We start from the raw sequence: 19033 nt of genomic DNA, 5'->3' as shown, positions 1-19033 counted from the left end.
GGTTAATGTTCTGCTCGAGCTGCATACAAAACCCTTTTCTCTCCTGCCAGCTTAAGAAGAGTGATGCACAAGTCGCAGCTGCCATTCTTGAGCCTATTTGAAGTTGTAATATGTAAATTGTTTCATAATCAGAATCCTTTTTGCACTGAAGTTGCAAAACCTCGACAGCCTTTTCTCCATTAATGGAATAAAAGGCGGAGGGCTGTTAATAATGCATGCCTAATTGAAAGGGCAAACACGCCGAAGATATTCCCACCTGCTCTTTTGATGATAGATGTGTCATCCCATTGAAGTGTTATAATGCGGGTATGATTCATACCTTCAAAAAGCCTCACTGTGAATACAGTGTTGGACACTTTGAATACGGGAAATGGGCACCAAATTGGACGAACTTTCTTTTTCATGCTGAAGTAAAATCCTTGAATGTTCAGGTTGTATTGGGTATTGTAGTTATGTTTTTGTGCGTGTTTTCGACAGCTCTGCAGGGCCGGGGTCTGAGGAGGAGGTGGGTGGAAACAGCAGACAACGACACAACCGTCATGGCAGAGATGGAGGAGCTGCAGCACCTGGGAGTTTGGAGAAAAGGCTGGAGGAGCTGGAGAGGGTACGTTCTCTGATCCTGGTGTCATATTCCTGCTCGGTTACAGTCACTACTGATTAATACTCCACCAATACAAACACAAGCCAGTTACATTGTGTGTTAAAGGAATTGTTTAAGATTTTGGGAAATACTCTTGCTCATATCTGTGCTTTAAAGCTGAGGCAGGCACTTTAAATTTGGTTTCACTGGGTAAAAATCACATCATCAAGAAAACTAGACTTCTGCTTCTCCTGTTTGATTCTTAAAATAATCTAGCCTGTGACAAAAGACTTTGGCCAGTTAGGAGCAATTTTATTTTATTTCTCTTGTTTTATTTTTTATGATTTTTTTTTTTTTTTTAAATTAAACATTTTGTGATTTTTTTTGTTTTTGTTGATTTTTTAAATCAATTTTTAATAGTATTTTTTCTTTAAAACTTTGGTGATTTTTTTCTTTAAAATTTTTTAGCAGTTTGTTTTTTTCTTTAAAATATTTTAATGATTTTTATAGAAACCTTAATTTTTTTTGTTTGTTTATTTTCTTTACATTGTTGAAAGGCATGCTTTTTTAAAGTCACCAAAATGACACCATTTATCACAGCCAGAAACAAAAACATTATTGTTTGATTTTTCAAATTTCTAATGGTCCTTGAAACACATCATGTGGGACACTGAAATTCTTAAGAAAAGATGCTTGAACCTGACATGTTTGAAAAACACTGGACATCGAGGACGAATAATAAAGAGGTCCTTGATAAGTCGTGGAAAAGTTCTCGACACAAGGTTGATATCGTTCTCATCATCCAACTCTTGGCAAGACAGCACACAAGTGTATTTCTCAAAATATCAAACATTCCTTAATAGTTAACCTATCATAAAACTCATATGATTTTGTTGTATAATATGAGTTTTTTACATAATAAAGGTTACAAATTCAACGCAGATACATTTTTATTTATACCGATGAGAAGGTGAGTAAATGTGGACAGCTGCTCTGAGACAGGAATGTTTGCTATCATGGTCCAGATGAGTCAGGATACACACTTTAGCAGGTTTTATCAGCTCCCCGCTGTGAGAAGGTCAGCGCCTGTTGTTCTTGAGAGCGTTCTTGATATTTAATGGAACATCCTTCAGATTTTGTCTCGCTCACCAATGGAGCTCTGGCGTTTTATATCAGCAGCCACTCTTCCTGCTGCTTTTTTAAATTAACCTCACTGGAATAAAAACCAAAATATACTCACTTTTAGATTCTGTTTTTTTCTCTCATCCAGTCTCTGCTCCCACTAGCTTTTTTAAATATTTGTTTTATTTTATTGTTTGCTTGTTTTGTTTTTTTTTTAGATCAAATTCCTATTCATAGTTTTAACCAGTGAGCAAATGAAAAGATAGTGTTTACACTTATACACTTAACTAACACAATGTATTGTTTTGCTGTGCTGTTAGAGAAGGCAATCGACCACAAAGTCTTCTGTCGATGAAACACAACACAATTTAGGAACATTTAAGCCTTAATTGTTGACTGTGAGCTTCTGTATCACCTGCAGGTTCTCAAAAAATCTTGTAACAGTATTAAGCTTGATCCATGTCTTAAAGTCTGCTGTGTAGGGTCCGTGCTGGGAATTTGATGAAATTTGCCCTGGAAAAATTCTCGAAAAGTCCTTGAATTTGATGTTTAAGAAGGTGTAGGGATCCTGAAATTCAGATTTTGGCAGTGCGATGAACAGAAATAGTGTTAACTTAACTTAAATGTCTGTAAAAACCCCAAAGTCTCAGAAACAATACTGAGGACATGGCCGCAGTGTCCTTAATAGTAGCTAATGACTTATCTAAGCAAGAATGTAAATATTTCTTCTACTAGTGTGCTTTTTCATCTTCAGTTGTGCCCACTACTCGACCATCAAGATGTCAGTTAATCCCTTAAAATTGGAAAGAAAAAAGAAAATCAGTGAGTGAGAGTAAATCTGAGGAAGCCAAGTTTCAGTGGGTTTTTCTTCCTTCACACATGTAACCAAAGCTAAATTGACCCTAACTGCCATTAATATGTGATATCAGAGAGGAAACATCAGCTTTTGGATTAACATATGCTATCAAAAGCCAAGTCCTTTAAATGTTTTATTGAGTTTTAGGTTTTGGAGGGGTACACCCAGGACTCTTTTGGCCATCTGAAAGCCTCTATCAGCTTCACTTTGTTCATACATATTTCCACTTTGAGTCGTTTGAGCGGCTGCCCGAGTTCTGATTTTATGGCTGGAAACTGCGTCTCAGAAAACCTCCTCAGCGTAGTTGAAGCGATGACCTTTTTACAGTGCAGATATGTCTTTTCCTCCTACACCGTTCCTATCAGACACTCAACCCCTCGCTGCAGAAACTCAACACTGAATCAAATGTCACTCGGGTGGCTTTCAGTTAAAAAGGTTTTTAAAGTAAGTGCTGCCGTGACTTCACTGTGAGGTGTTTTTTTCTAAGTCAAATGTAAGAAACACTTTGAAAAGCCCATTTTAAACACTTACTTCGTGCACATTGTTTCTGCAGGCGGAGGTGTGCATGTCAAAGGTCTGTTCATGTGAGACTGCTGAAAAGTAAATCTCTGAGACTCGAGGCTGCAGCTTTAGGTCCTTAGACATTTACTGAAAAACTGAGAGCACAGAGATCTTTCTGAGCATATGTCTCTAAAAAGAAACACCTGTTCAACCTTAGCGCAGGTTCGGAGGAGCGTCACACAACCAGGTCACATGACACATACAGAGTGAAGCCGCTAATGGAGATTCAGCCTGCGTTACTGTATTGGAGATATTTGTTCAAAGCCTTCAAGACTTCAAAGCAGCAGTTATCTATAGATCCTTTCAAAAACCAGGATGAATAGAGTTTCATTTGCAAGCATATTTACGTCGGCTACATTAATGCTTTTTACTGTACCTGTGTGATTGATTTCATGCTTATCTGAAAAACTGGAAGCCCTGGTCTGATCTTCATTTCCATCATAAACACAACAAACAGTTTTTGTGAATGTTAAAACCTCTGTGTTTTTAAAGCGTACATGGATTTTCTCTCAGTAAGGAACCATTTATTTCACTGTAGTTGTCGGAGGAGGCGGACAGGAACACACTGGCTTTTAATCAAGAACAATTTGAAAGCAACACAAAAGCACTGTGAAAGAGGAACTATTAATGCATTGTTCTCTGACAATCTGCTCTGTTGATTATTACAGATTGCTTGTTTTGAAGCATATGTTGAATTCAGAGAAAGAAAATTATGTATTTGATTGAAACTGTCATGCAACAAAAAGTCAATGCTTTTTATTGACAAAGTCTGAACGCCCTTTAAAAACTTTTGGAAATAGAATGTGCTTTCAGTAAAGTAGTCGTGCAAGCTGTAGCTGAAAGCTGTAATTGTTAACTTTTATCAAACTAACTTTTTTGTAATGCTTGCAGAAACTGTCACTATACACACACAATAGTCCGTAAGATCTAATCTGTCAAAAAAATCATGTTCTTCCTCCTCCTTGTAGTGGATCAATCAAGTCCATCACTGTGGTCAAACGAGATCCAGGGTTCCCACGGTCATGGAAAACCTGTAAATGTCATTGTGTTTCACAACCATATATTCCAGGCCTGGAAAAGTCATGGAACTATTAGAAGTAATTTAAAGTTTAAAAAAAAATGGAAATGTGTTGTGTGTAACAACTAAAACTATATTGTTGTAATATAATGGTCAATTTATCTAAAACAAAATCATTCTGAGAATAATTCTGACAATGTGTAGTGAGTTGTTACATCTATTAATACACCTACTAATGAGCTGTTTAAAATTTACAAATGCAAATCTACTGTCTGTGGGTGGACACACCCTTTCTCTTTTTAACAGCTAAACAGTACACTATAATATGTTTCTTTTTTTAGGCGAGAAATAGGCGATGCAGTAACAGAATCTTTATTCATATCAACTTAGGAAAAATATTTTGTTTTTCTCACATGCAAAGAAGAATCCAAAAACAGAAAAATCTTGATAAATTTAAGTTATGGTGGTCCACGTTAAACAACAGCAAAACTATATCAAAACATCCGTCAACAAACACTCACACAACTCAAGAATTTTCTCCGTTCACTGCGGCGGTATGCAAGTTTTTTTTCAGTGTAACACACAGCGAGTAACTGAAATACAAGTAGTCATTTTGGAGGTGAAGTTTTCCTTTAATCCGTGACCTTGTTTTTCTCACGGCTACCCAGAGCTCATGACCATGGCTGAGGGTTAGAACACAGATTAACAGGTAAATCGAGAGCTTTGACTTCACGGTCCACTTCCTCTTCACAACAACGGTCTGGTACAATCATGGATGGATTACTGAACGAGTTTACCAGGCACAGGCCCCTGGGCCCCCGGGCCCCCCGGGCCCCCCTGGCCCTCACCTGATGTCACTCAAAATGACCACAAAGGACACAAAAAGGGAACAAAAAAAAAAAAACACCATAAATTCTTTGTACCCTGAGTTCAGTGGTAGAATGTAACAAAGTACATTTACTCAAGTACTCAACTATGCTTATCTAACCTATGTAACATTTTCCATGCAGGGCTTTTACTTGTACCAGAGTATTTTCACTTTGTGGTATTAGTACTTTTACTTAAGAGAATGGATCTGGATACTTTGTCTACCACTGCCAGGGGCCTATTGTCTCATAATCTGCCCATGGATGCAATACCCACATTACTGCAGAGACCCAAAATACTCGAACTCTTTGAGTTAGGGCAAAGACTGTCCCATCCCAACACCCAGAGTCTTTGTAAAAGTTAATTTAGAGTTTCTATTCTGAGGCAATGATGCTTCAGTGCAACCGTTTATGATCTGGCTATTACCATTTCTCATAAACTGAAGTAATTACATTTTTAATCCCTAAGCAATGTGTGCACGAACTTTTCCATCAGTTGCAAAGATTCATCATTCATGCAATCACGTTGTCAATTTGTGTGTGTTTTCAGGAGCTGGCCAGAGAGCGCCAGGAGAACGACAGGTTGCTGAAGGCCCATCAGGACAAAGACGACCTCATCGGGAAGCTGAGAGAGGAAATTGACTTGCTGAACAGAGTGAGTCCAGCCTACGTGATTTTCTGCTCTGATGTCTGATATTTTGAGCGTTCCTTTGTGTTGTTATGCGTGGGCGGCTCGTGTGGGTTGTAAATCATCATCTGGCATTTTAGCAGAGTTGTGTACAAAAGCTATGTATTTTTCTACAACGATTTTTTTGCAGTCCATTAGGATTTGGACACAAACAAACCTTTATTTTTGGATTACGAACATGTTGCAACATGACAGAGAACATTTTACTCAGGGGCATTGTATGTGTGATTTACATTTCAAAAACTCACCAGTGGTTTGATGACATTTGGGTCTCAAAAGTTTCTGCTTCCTGTTGTTGCAGTGGCATTAATGTCTTATTGATTTTTCCACCAAAAAACAAATTGCCTGGTGGAAAAGAAGTTCAGACGTGATTGTGTGTCTGAAGCACATTAAGAAAGACTTTTTGACTTTGTGTCAGCTTAAATTTGAGGGTATCTTCAGTCATATGGGATAAACACTGTTGTGGTTCTCATCTCTGAGGGTTTAGACAGATCATTTTATTGAAATAAGCATAAAAGAAAGAGATCAATAAGTAAGACATTGTGTGGTGGCAGCTGAAAGCACCACAAACACAACAGTCTTCAACTTTTAAACACCCAGTTTCTGTCAACTTTCTTTTCATTTACTCTAAGGCAGTATGTTTTATGTTGGACTCAAGGTAACTGGGTCTGAATCCAGCACTGAAAAACCTTCAAATTAAAAGGTTTAAAGTGAGTTTCACAGGTTTCGCAAGATCATGAAAAAACAGTAAAAGTTATGGAGTTTTGTTTCACAAACCTGCACAATAACACATGATGAGTTAATGAACCGAAATTTGATTTCTGTTTTTAAAAGTTCTTTTAAACACTAAAAGTGTCTGTCATCCAAAAGAGACAATTAAACAGATAGAGCAAATTTGTCCTATTGAAATTTAAAGTTAGTTGATGGATTCATGTCATCATCTCATGCATTGAGTAACATTTCCACCTTAACGTTCCACCTTAAAAGTTGCCAGCAGTCGCCCCAGTGGATGAAATCTTTTTTTTTCTCAGTCTACAGCTGATGCTAGAGAAACTAAAAACATCCTTTTACTTTATAGTTATAGCTTTCTTATGTATGAAAAACTTTTAGTACCACCTTTTAGTACCTTTAATACCCAGTCAGTGTGCTAGGTACCCAAATAAAGGGGCGACACAAAATGGGAACAGTAACGAACGGCTACATTTGTACCATCCACAACTTTTCACTTTCGCAAAAGATGTGTACTGAACTGAACTGAACTGAACTGAACTGAACTGACCTGCAGGTGGAAACACAGTTAATGATAAACACGTCCTTTAGGGCTCTCCTTTGCTCCTGTCATAATAGCTAGAGGGCTTTGTCGCTGAAACAGATTATGTTTACAGAATGGGGTGAGACTTAGCTGTGTCTCTTCTTAAAAGTCTGTGTGATGATAAAAACCCCAAGTCCTCCCTCAGGAAAATCGGTTAAGAAAATGCCGTCTTACCGCTTGATTTTTGTCAGAAGAGATGTTGAGAGATCTTGTAGTCGTCACATTGGGAGTGTTTCACACTGACATGAACCCACTGGAGGGGGTCATGTGTGTTTTTTAGTTTGGTTTGGCCTCACTGGTCGGGGTCCTGTTACCTCCTCACACTGCAGTCAGGGTTGAAAGGTCAGGGGACACTCATGTAAGCTGATGTCTTTTTAAATTCAGCTGCAGGAGTGAAACTCCCTGAACTTCTGAACCTTTATCTCAGACTGTCAACAAACTCTCCTCAACTTGCAGCCCTGAGCCCGTTCTGGGTCAAAGAGGCTGATGGTAAATACATCTCTGTTTTTTGGCATCTCTGAAGGGAAACATAGCAGGAGGGGATGGAGCTCAAAGAGGTGTATGTCTCGAATATTCAGAAAAAAAGAGATCTGAAGGGGATAGTTCACCCAAAAAAAGAAAATTCAGGCTTCCTGTCCGTGTGATGCTATCAGTGCAATGCCTGCTCCAATATTGTACTCTCAGGATTTGCAGATGCATCGTGTGTCGTAATGACTAAAGTGTCCAGATAATAATAACCGAGCAGCGCTCATTCGACTACCCTCCGAAAATGTACGCACACTGATGACTGGATTTGTTGGCAGAGCTTGAACTCTTAGGTGAAGAAGAAAGTTAGGTGAAGTTTTATAGTCCACAAAACACTGACGAAAACATGTAAACTGGTAGAATGTAAACACTTGTGTGCAGGTACCACGACTTGCTGTTGGTGTTGTGCGAGTGCGTATACCTGAATGCGGCTCCCACACTCTGACTTAAAGACTACAGGCTACAACAAGGCTGAAACCACGACGCCACTGATTTTTTTTTAAACCAACTTGGCCCGTTAATGCTTCAGGACACTTTGGTTACTTCAGATGAGCAGTATGGAGACTTTTTGTGGTTTTATTATATATTTTTTTACATTTGTATCCTGGTCATCATTTGCTTCCAGCAGTGTTTTGTGGGCTATAAAACTTTCCCTGACTTTCCGTCAGCATGAAGGTGAGTACATAATGACTGAATTTTCATTTTTGGGTGATCTATCCTTTTAACTCTCCTCTGCAGAGCCAATCAAATCCAAACAAGAATCCAAGCTCTGCCAACAAATCCAGCCATCAGTGTGCGTACATTTTCAGAGACCAGTTGAGTGAATGCTGCTCGGTTATTATTATCTTGACACTTTAGTCATCATGACACACAACCCATCTGCAAACACTGAGAGTGCAATATTGCAGGAGGCATCACGCCGATAGCATCACACGGACAGGAAGCCGCTCATAAGAGAAGGCCTTTATGTAAGGACGGTCAACGCCGTGATAGCCATCAAAAATGTCCCTGAGAGAGGCTCCCGCAAAGCCTGATGGGAACACAGGAGATAACAGCTGATCCAGTCTGCCGTCTCCGTGCAGAGGAAGATTGAACCCTCGGTCACTGTAGAAGTTTATTTGGGAAAGAAAGAAAAGATAAAGCTCAGCTGCTGGACTTAATATCTCCCTCTTGATACACTTTGAAGACAGAAATCCTGTCTCACAGAGAGCTCAGATCCCTGTAAGCACATAGATATCTCTTCTAATGAGAAAACTAGTTGTATATTTTGCATTTTTAAACACTGATCCTGCAATAACTTTTTTTGTTGTTTGTTTGACCACTTTTGGGCAGCTGAAACAGGTAGTGAACACAAATAGGGCTGTAACTACCAACTACCAATTATTTTCATTGTCAGTTAATCCTAAAGTCCTAAGGAAAATAAAATCAGTTTATTTAGCTGTCAAACACTCCACTATGTTCGCCATCTAGTTGCTAACTGTCTGTCTGCCATTTAGTTTTTTCTGCTTTTACCCCCGTTTCAACCAAATTAGCTTGTGTTAAACGGGTTTCCTTCAGGCTTCTTAGACCTCAGCGCTATCTCGTGAAGCATCCTGCATTTCCACATGTTTTGAGCAGAACCACTGTAAACTGTCAACAGTGCTGCACAATGCAGGACAGAAGTAAACAGCGGTAGCAAGATCGATCCCATTGATTACCTGCAACCATTTGTTCCTTTATAACACATATTTGTTTTTATCTCCAAAATGTGCATGGACCAACTACTAATTAGAAGAAGATTTGAGGTCTATTGTGTTCAAGACTCCATCCTTTCTTTCTAATTTTTAAAATATGACTCACAGACTGATGTTGTTATGGTTCATACTTCAGGTCAAGTAAAAGTTGCTCTTTTTTTAAATTGTTGCTAAATTTAAGCATTTTTCACCACTCAGATTGAAAAAAGTCAAAAATAAAATACAACATTGAGACACTAAGGACAATAAAGGAACACTGTAGAAAAAAACCATGCTGTGATTTGGTATTTAACATTTTTAACATATGAAAATTTCTGTAAGAATTACATTTTTCACTGATTGAACGGCGAGATCTTCTGTTCTGGAAACAGCTGAAAGCCCCCCTTACTGTCAACATACCTAAAAAACCTAAAACAAAAATGTCAATCATAGCCACTTAAAAACAGGACTGTTTGTTCTGATACTCGTCTTCATATCACTCTTCCTCAGCTGAAGAGACAGCATGCTGCGTCGAGACTCGTGACCTCCTTAGTTTGACTTTTAAAATCCCTCTAAGTGCAGCTCGGCTCATTCTCAGCAGCCACGCAATCACGACCGGTGATGGAAGAAACTGAAAATGAGGAGTGTCACTTTGATGAGACAGCGCTGTGGCAACTAAGAGCCTTTCTCATTTGCAACTAATTGGAGCTGTTAATGTCTAATTTGTTGCTATCAAGGCAGCCGGGCTGGAGGGGGAAACCTGGCAGCGAGTAACGCTCGCTTTAACTCTCAGGCAAACACTCTGACCAGACCGGGCCCTCAAAGGTATAGCGGCAGCGCTGTGAATATTTATGTGTCAAAAGTGCTAACCTGTTGTGCCCTTTGTTTTCAGGACCTGGATGATATTGAAGATGAGAACGAGCAACTGAAACAGGAGAACAAGACTCTGCTGAAGGTGGTGGGTCAGCTGACGAGGTAGAACAAAAACAACACAGCCTCCTCCTTTCTCCTGACCTCCTGTCCTGGGTCAAGTCCAGCAGCACGGCCTTTAATCTGTCTCTTTGTGTGTTAGAGGTGAAACTGTAACGTAGTCGACCTCGAAAACACATCCCCCGAGAGGGACTATTCCACCCGTCGTGGAAGTCCTGAGAGTCTCATGGGGACTGTCTGTCATCGTATACATATTTAATGTAAATTTATTGTATATAGGCCATTTAGATTGTTCATGTTTTGGGGGGGGGTCTTTTGATAAGGTCTTAAAACACGAAAGTAAAATGAATGTATGTGCTGCACAAACAAGCGCACAGTCTTTTAAAACTTGTTTTGAGGTTAAAAAAAGCAACCTCTGTGCGCACAGCAGCAGTCACCCAGGTAAATTTAAAAAGATCTCCAGTGTTTTAATGTTTGAATTGTGACGATGGAGCTTCTGTCGAGGAACTCTTGGACCAAATTCAACAGAATTACTGCTACAGTACCATCAGCCAAAGTGGGCATTGTGCCTTGCAATGCATGTGAGGTTTTTTTGTCAATTCTTAAAAAAAAAAAGTTAAAGCCTGGTGCTTTATTAATCCTTTAAAACCAGAGCAAATTTAGTTTGACTTCTTTCAAAAAACATGGGTAGAAAGCAATGAACAAACTAACAACACATAGCTCAAAAATAATCAGGAAGTTAGTTCAAAAAAAGTAACAATAAAATGACCTGAAAATAATCACAAAAAAAGAAAAGTGAAAAATGAAAACAAGCAAGAAAATGCCCTAAAAATCATTTTAAAAAAAAGAAAGAAAGAAAAAAACCCACTTTTTTTTCTGTAACATAATTTTAAATAAATGGTGAAAATAATAATACATGTAGTCTTCTGGACACTTTTTCCTAGAAATTTTAAATTTTCCTTTTTTTTTTAAAAAAATTTTTTTTTCAAGTTTTACAAATTTCTCACAATTTGCGGGACATTTCTTTCCAAGTTGCTCATTGCCTGTTGTTCATCTGTTGTTATCTCATGTTTTCAAAAGAAATCTACCCATTTTGCTCTGGTTTCAAGGGTTAAATAGTCTGTGAAAGCATCGCAACACAGCACAAGAAAAATGATGTCGATCTGGGTTTCGAGGGGTTAATGAACATTAGTGCCAGATTTACTTCCTTCCAGTAACCACAACAGGGCATCTACAATCCTGAATGAAGAAAATTGTGTTTTAAATAATTCCAGTTGAAATGATTAAGTTAACACAAGCAAGAATTTATGAATTATTTGCTTAACGCATTTCAGTGTTGACGTCTGAGTATTATACTTGTCCTGAGGGTGAAACCCTCGTCTAGTGCATTTGACCGTTTTTACATTTGGTATCAACATGCGTCCTGGGTGATCGGATCACAGGTGGACAGCTCTGAGCACAACAGAGAAGGGATCAAAATTACAGTTACAGATTGCAAAGGGGTTACATACAAATATATTATTTTTAGGTAAAAGTTTACATGTAGAATGAAACATTCGTGCTGCTGCTTTTTCATCTTTTTGCTGTGTAGTAATGCCGCCTTTTTCAGCGTTATTTCTCAGTTAAAAACATTTAGCGACATGATTCAGTTGTAATAAGTTAAAGACTTATGAAGAAATTAAAATAGATACATTCCTAATACATTTTTAACGGGGTAACTAGTAATATGTAACCTATTTCATTCTAAAAGTAACCTTCTCAACTCTGATCCTCAATTTGTCTTGAGATCTGATTGTTCAGACCACTTTCAGAGGTGGTCTGGGTCTCATATGGCCTCGGTCTTTCAGCAGTGTGAACAGTAATGTGTCCGAGGTCAATTTCAGCGACGACCTATTCAGCTGACGTCCTCGCATATCAGACGCGAATAAGAAAAGTTTCTGTTGGTGCAGCTGTGTCAGCAAACCCAAAGCCCAACAAACTCACAACAACACAGAAACGCCTTGATTCTGACAGCAAACCCAATAACCGTTGGGTCACACAAGCTGTGTGATGCTAACAGTTAGCCCTGTCACTGTGTGTGTGGGTGTGTGTGTGTGTGTAACGGGGCGGACTCTCACCAACTGCCCTTAGCGTGGAGCTCACACTCCTACAGCAGTAGTGTCCAGGCAGCACTTGTCCCATGAAAGAAACAGAGACAGAGAGAATATGGGGGCAAGGAGGGGCTGTGAATCAATGCATTGTGTGCAGTTCCACAATTGAAAAGTTTTAAAGTTAAACAGACTCAGTGTGACTGCAGCATTCACGTAACATAGTAAACAGGCTAACAGCATTAACAACGGATCGTAAATGCGTGACTTTTTGCTGACTTTAGATATCAAACAAAAGCCAGAGACTTTATCGTATGAAGTTGCTGTGAGCTACAAATTCACATCTTCTTCACCTTAAGGTGCCGTCTGTCTCTCCCTCTGTGCTGCTGCCTGCATGCCCGCAGCTGCAAAGAGTATTGTGAACGTTAAGAGCACTCACTCTGCAGCAACATCTGTGAACCAAAGCGTCCCCAGAGATACACTGCATGGAAAAAAATAACTGCTGGACTTGAAGCAATCTCAATCGACTGATGATTCGAGCTTCAGACTTTCCAGGGGCAAACTAAGCAATTCCCATCCATAGCCAGGTGTGAGCAAACAGACATGAATCTGTCCAGATGTGACCGGATCATCCACGACACGGTAACACCAGGTGTAAACTGGCTCTAAGTGGATTCTTTTTAAAAAGATTTCTCTCTGTAATTTCGTTTACAAGTTATGTCTTTGCAACATGTGTTAGATGTTTAGCTGCTCTGTTTATGGCATCTAAGATGTGTGGAGTGAGCTACAGTGCATTTTTTGTATGATAACCAAATGAACTGAAGGAACATACTATTTGAAATGCATCTCTTTTGTTTACTCAAGGGAACAACAGGCTTGGCTGGTAGCAGTATTTTACTTCCTGTATTTAGATCATTTTATTTTTCAAAAGGAGCTGTTCAGCGAGCTTCTGCACTCGGGCGAATAATCTGTAGGTTTTAGTCGGTCGATAGATAGCTCTGCTTCCACATACACTCACATATTTTGGGGGTAAAGATCATCCCCCAGCAGGCAGACATCACAGACCCGTCGCTCTTTTCCATGACATTATGCATGTACAGAAGATTAAGTCATTTAATAAAAGTTTGATTATCTCTCTCCTCAGTCGACTCGCTTGTGTTCATTAGGACTAATTTGATGTGATGATACCATGCCACTGAGCCGGTAATGCAATGTGACGGTGGCGGGGGGTTCAGTTCCTCCGCCTAGCTCTCAACACACACACACACACATACACACACGGTCGTACTGATTCAACATGCCAATCACTAACCTGACTGCATAAAGGCCTTCATCCCTGGACATGAAGCCTCCATCTATCCTCAGACCTTCTATTACCTCTGTTGATACACGTTAATTGCCTCACATGTAGTGACGGAGCGGGGAGGGAAGCATATCACGACTAATGTCAGCTAAATCTCCAGATAATGGCATCTCTCAGCTGATGGGAAGTGCTGCGGGCTCTCTCTATAATCCCTATTAGCATTTTTATGAAAAGTTGTAAGGTCTGTCATTTGGAATAGTCGCAAAGGCAAAAACAATTCATATCTACCTCTGGTTCATCACAACAGTCGGCGCCGTCGCTCTAACCGGCAACATCAGACCTCTACTTAAGATCAGACGGCATCAGATCAGTCAGTGAATTATAGGTTTCGCTGCGTGTGAACGCAGTTGAAGTCTTTGTGAAGAGTGGATCTCTGTGTTTGTTTGTGGTTTTGCAGAAAACATCATGATGTCTGCAACCTTTGGAGATAAGTGGCAGTCTGTCTTGTGCTGTGAGAAAAAACAGGTTGACAGTGTTGCGTGTTTGGCTCCTTTAAACAGATATATTGTAGTTAACACCTTCAGGGCCCGTACACATGCTGCGTCTTTTTGTGCCCTGAAATCGCTTGTTTTCAATGTCGATGCGAGTAAGGTGTGCTCAAAAGCCAAAGCTATGCTATTGCAGCACACAATAGTTCCCAAATGCCTGTATTTTTTAGGGTGTTTTTAGGGTTAATGTTTATGATGATTAGGATCCCTATTAACTATCCTTCCTGGGGTCCGGTATGTATTCATAACATTTACGGCGCATAACCTATACTGAACATAATGCGTACATATAACAGTTAAAAAATAAATAAATAAATTTAGAAAATAACAATAATAATAGTAATAATAACAATTTCAACAAGAAACAATAAATAACAATGTAAAATTACTCTAATAATGATAATATAAATTAAAATACATCTGCTTTGTAACACTTAACGTGCCCAACTGGTTCCTACATTTTTGTTGTATTTATTTAGGAGAAGCCGTTTTATAAATAGTGTCTTGAATTTTTTTCATTGAGTCAGCTTCAGTTATAATTCTAATAATAATAATGTTATTTTATGAGGCCACTGAAAAGAGTTTGGACTGAATGCAACAAATTATCTTTTTTATTTAATGTTATTAGAGTATAGACAGATGACTCACAAAGCTACATAAATCACATATAAATGCAAGTATTAATAAAATCTTATAAATAAATTTTAAATAAAATAAAAATTTAAATAAATTCAAGTATTTGGTAAATATTTGTTTCTAGGGTGATTTTGTGTTATATCCTTCACACTTTTGCCAGCATGGCCATGAAGTTTAATTCTAGGTGTGATTAAAAAGTAAAAAAAAACAAAAAAAAAACACATTACTTACATAAAACTTGGATGATATTTTCTTTAACATGAATTATTTGGTACATTATTGCTACCTCGTGCCTCGTATCACGTGTCCATGCTGGTTTGTTTGTGTGTTCGGCTGTGAATAAACACATCTCCCTCCACAAAGTGCATTAGATCCTGAGAGGCTGATAGTGCGGACAGAGATGAGAGGCAGGCCTTATCTTGTTCTTGTAGAAACCCGGCCATATTTCATTATCAGTTGGTTTCATGCTCCTCTTCGCTCTTCGGCCAATCTCCTCAATCTCCAGGATCCCCCGGTGCAGGAAGGCACTCATCCACACAGAGGATGGCAGGGGTCAGGATGCTAGAAAGAGTGAGAACGGATGGGTGGAAAGATACTGGACATATATTTCTGCAATTTCCTCCACCTACTCCTCCTGCTCTACTTTATCACAGCAGCCCATTTTCTCAACCAGCAGCCTAAAAATGACTTGTGACTTTTATACCTCATTATCTCCAAACTCAGTGATATCTGAGGTGACACTTTAAAGCCGGTATTCAAATTGAAGTGTCCACAGTGACGGGGAATTATTGCATTCAGACCTTCTTTCCAAACCGAATGTCACACTGTACTTCTAACAGAAGGCCCAATATCTCGCCGGCTTTCAAGTTTGTGAGATTTCTCTGTCTGGACGGCCATGAAAGTGCTTTTTGAAGTTCTCTGAAGACAAACAGCAACCGCGTTTGGAGCTGCAATAACAAGGTTTCAGAGGCCTCCCTCAACACCTGGACCACATGTGGAGCTGCCCTTTTGTTGAAAAGCCCTGAAAGAGTCAACAGGATACTGACATTGTTCACAAACTGAGAGGACTCAACTAATGGCTGTCCAAAGGCATGACATTTACCAAATGGCATAATTTAACTTGTCAGAGACAAAAACATCGAGGAAAGGAGGACAGAACTGTAGCTTAATAATGAAACATTTTGTTAAAATGTGGTAAAACAGTGGTTCCCAACTGGTCCAGCCAACTGGGTCCAGATTTCTCCTTAGTCACTAGTCCCAAAAAAATAACTAAATGTTAATAATAATGCCAATATGCAGATAATGCTACCAATTTAGACAGAAATTAATAGAGTAATGGCTATATATTCCGTTTTCAACTCATTTAGAAATCATTTTATTACATTTTGACAAGTCATTATTACTTTATCCAGCAGCCGTTACATTATCAGCCGCTATAAAGCACATCCGAACACTTTCCATCTGGCCCATTTTATCACTGCAGCTGTCACCTAAATCTCTCTCACCCAAAATGACTTCAGTCTACCCCTCATAACCCATTATCCTAAAAAAAGACATCTATTTGAGATGGCTCTACAAACCCATTTCTGCTCCGTCCTTTGGCCTGTTGGCTGTTTTTTTTTTCAGCGGCCCTCTATAACTTTGTTTCACCTGCATTTATTAAGCTTTGGATCCTATTTTGTTCAGTGGGCTGTAAGAAGACCTATCATGTTCATTTTTAGGTTCATACTTGTATTTTGAGTTTACCCTAGAACCAGTGATGAACAGGGTCACGCTTTTACACAACCCGACCCAACCCAGACCACTATGAGAGCCAACCTGCTCCTAAACCTAACCCTGACCCGTCAACATATGCATTAATCAATGACCCAAATCTGAAATACAGGCCTGAAGAGCGGAGCTGAAAGTTTCTGGTAACAACCTGGTTGCTGTGGCAGTATTTCCAGTTTATCAGTGACCCTCGTTATACTTAACCTTAAAGAACTAAAAGAGATTTTTAATCAAAAAATGTAATATTCAGAGCTTCAATTAAGAGTTTTTGTGTCCTAGAATGGGCAGAATGTCACTCTAGGGAATAATATACATGTTTACCATATTTTATTTGACCTTTGCATTAAATGGGACCTTAAAATTACTGACTTTTGGATGTCGGAGGATTCTTTCCCCCAAGGCTAATAAGTGCCCAGTCCCTGTGCCTGGAGGAAAATTGTGCACAATTTCCACAAAGCCCCCATCTCCTACCTCTCACCTCTGAGGGAAATTAAATACCGGCGTCACCTTGAGACTCAACGCAAACAACAACAAAAAAATCTACATGCAAAGCTATCAGTCTGATTAGCATGGGCTTCACATAGACGTTCAGTTTGGTAAACCAACCACAGCGGCACAACAGACCTGTTCAATTTGACACACACACACACACACACACACACACACCTTTACAGCAAAGACAGAAGATGACTAGACTTGAGTGGCTTGTTTCTCCTTTGGGAATTAAGTCATCTGTTCCCGAAGATGTCTTTTTTTTCCTTCTCCCGGGGTTGCCATGGTAACGGGATATGACTTGTCTGTGTGTGTGTGTGTGTGTGTGTGTGTGTGTGTGTGTGTGTGTATCTCCATCAATCTTTTAAAGCAAAAAAAATGTGTGTCTGGTTGTCTGATCACATCCATGTAAGGGAAATGCTTCGTGAGGACAATTTGCCACACACACACACACACACACACACACACACACACACACCTACCTCTTCTTCTTCAAAACACCCACTGACAACCACACACACTCACATAATTTATATAAAACCATCACACTGTGCACTAAGTGCCAATGTATTGACTGCCAGATAGATGACTCAGACTTACTATAAATGTGATGACAGAGTGCTGCTCTACATTTTGCCACCCACAGACTCCGAACAATCGCTGGAGACATTAAAGATCTTTTATCTCTTTGATGCATTAGTTTCAAACTGTACATTCATAAACAGTCATCCTGAAGAAGGTGGAGAGATCCCTCCCCGTGGTCCCATCATGCCTCACTTCCCGCGCTCCTCCAGTGGGTGGCAGTGTTCCCAGCCTGCAGCCCGTCAGCCCGTCGTGGCTCTGATGCGGTTTCTCTGCAGGCTTATGTGCTCAGTGATCCTCCAGCTCTCCTGGTGGAGCACCCTCATAATATAACAGGTAGGCAGAGGTCAGTGTGAGTATCCAGTTTCAAATCCTCCTGATGAAAAGTGTTATTGTATGTCTCACCTGTGGTTTCTTCAGAGGAGCTTCTTCTTATCCAGCCTGGAAGCACTTCCTGTGTTCATTTCGTGATGTGTTACAGTATAGCCTCATGCTACCGAACTTGGCCGGTTGTAGGCATGGGCCATGGGTTTGCTCCACCTGCTCCACTAACGCCAAAAATAGGTGTCTTTAGCCACGAATAATTCATGCTTTGAGTGGTTATTGACACTAACACAAGGATACTCAACTTGCCCATACATGTTTCTAGGATTTTATGACATTTCCAAGATTTAGGATGTTTCTTGGATTTCTGGACATTTGTAGGATTATAGGACATTTCTCGGACTTTAGGACATTTCTAGGATTTTAGGACATTTGCTACAGTGCCTAACAAGGCACAAAGTTTCGCCAGTTTCTCAAATAGCTTTGGATAAAAACATGAGACAGTTCAGCATTTGTGTGTGAAGGATATTCATACTACCCACCAGCATCTCTTACTGCCCCCCTTTCAAAGCGGTCTGGAACCAGACCTGCTACAGTATGTAAAAAGCAGTAGATTAATGGTAGAGCACTCTTTGATCCTGCATGTGCTGTTATCATAGCCTCATTAATATTTTCTCTTGTTTATGATAGGTCTGTCGTCGACTGCTGCATTCACATGGAGTCAGCCAGATGGTGGACGGCACACTGACAACACACTCTGGACGGCATGGGAAAAAACCAACGGTCCGACAGAATGGCACAACGGTAAAACCAAAAATGCACAATAATTAGGGCCCTATATGAAGCCGTGTCATATTAAAAATCTGTGTTTTTCTAATGATGCTAGGCCCATAATGGAGGAGCTGATGCAAAAATGTGTGTTTGGTTTGTCCGCTCTGGGCTACTGTAGAAACACGACAGTCTCAGTGGACGAGGAGCCGCTCTGTAAATATAAATGGCTCATTCTAAACCAAAGAAAACAAACTTATTACATTATTTTAATTTCTGCCAATATACCCCCCTAAATCCTGCACACTGAACCTGTAAAGAAAAGTTCCACATATGTTTGTGTATGCTGTCAA

General features: G+C 39.6%; 1 protein-coding gene across 1 annotated transcript in view; it reads left to right on the top strand.

The window, feature by feature from the left end:
* Positions 1–13400, top strand: part of pawr (PRKC, apoptosis, WT1, regulator) — an 80948-nt gene extending 67548 nt beyond the window's left edge. Inside the window, exons 5-7 of the mRNA XM_042511273.2 lie at positions 478–604; positions 5554–5658; positions 10133–13400. Coding sequence (XP_042367207.2) covers positions 478–604; positions 5554–5658; positions 10133–10219 — 319 coding nt within the window. The 3' untranslated portion in view covers positions 10220–13400. The remainder of the gene's footprint in view (positions 1–477; positions 605–5553; positions 5659–10132) is intronic.
* Positions 13401–19033: the final 5633 nt, after the last annotated feature.

Source organism: Plectropomus leopardus, chromosome 22 (genome assembly GCF_026936395.1).
Source record: "Plectropomus leopardus strain MGB_pleo_1.0 chromosome 22, ASM2693639v1, whole genome shotgun sequence".
NCBI lineage: Eukaryota > Metazoa > Chordata > Actinopteri > Perciformes > Serranidae > Plectropomus > Plectropomus leopardus.
Note: the sequence above shows the minus strand (reverse complement) of the source record. Positions and strands in the feature narration are given on the sequence as shown.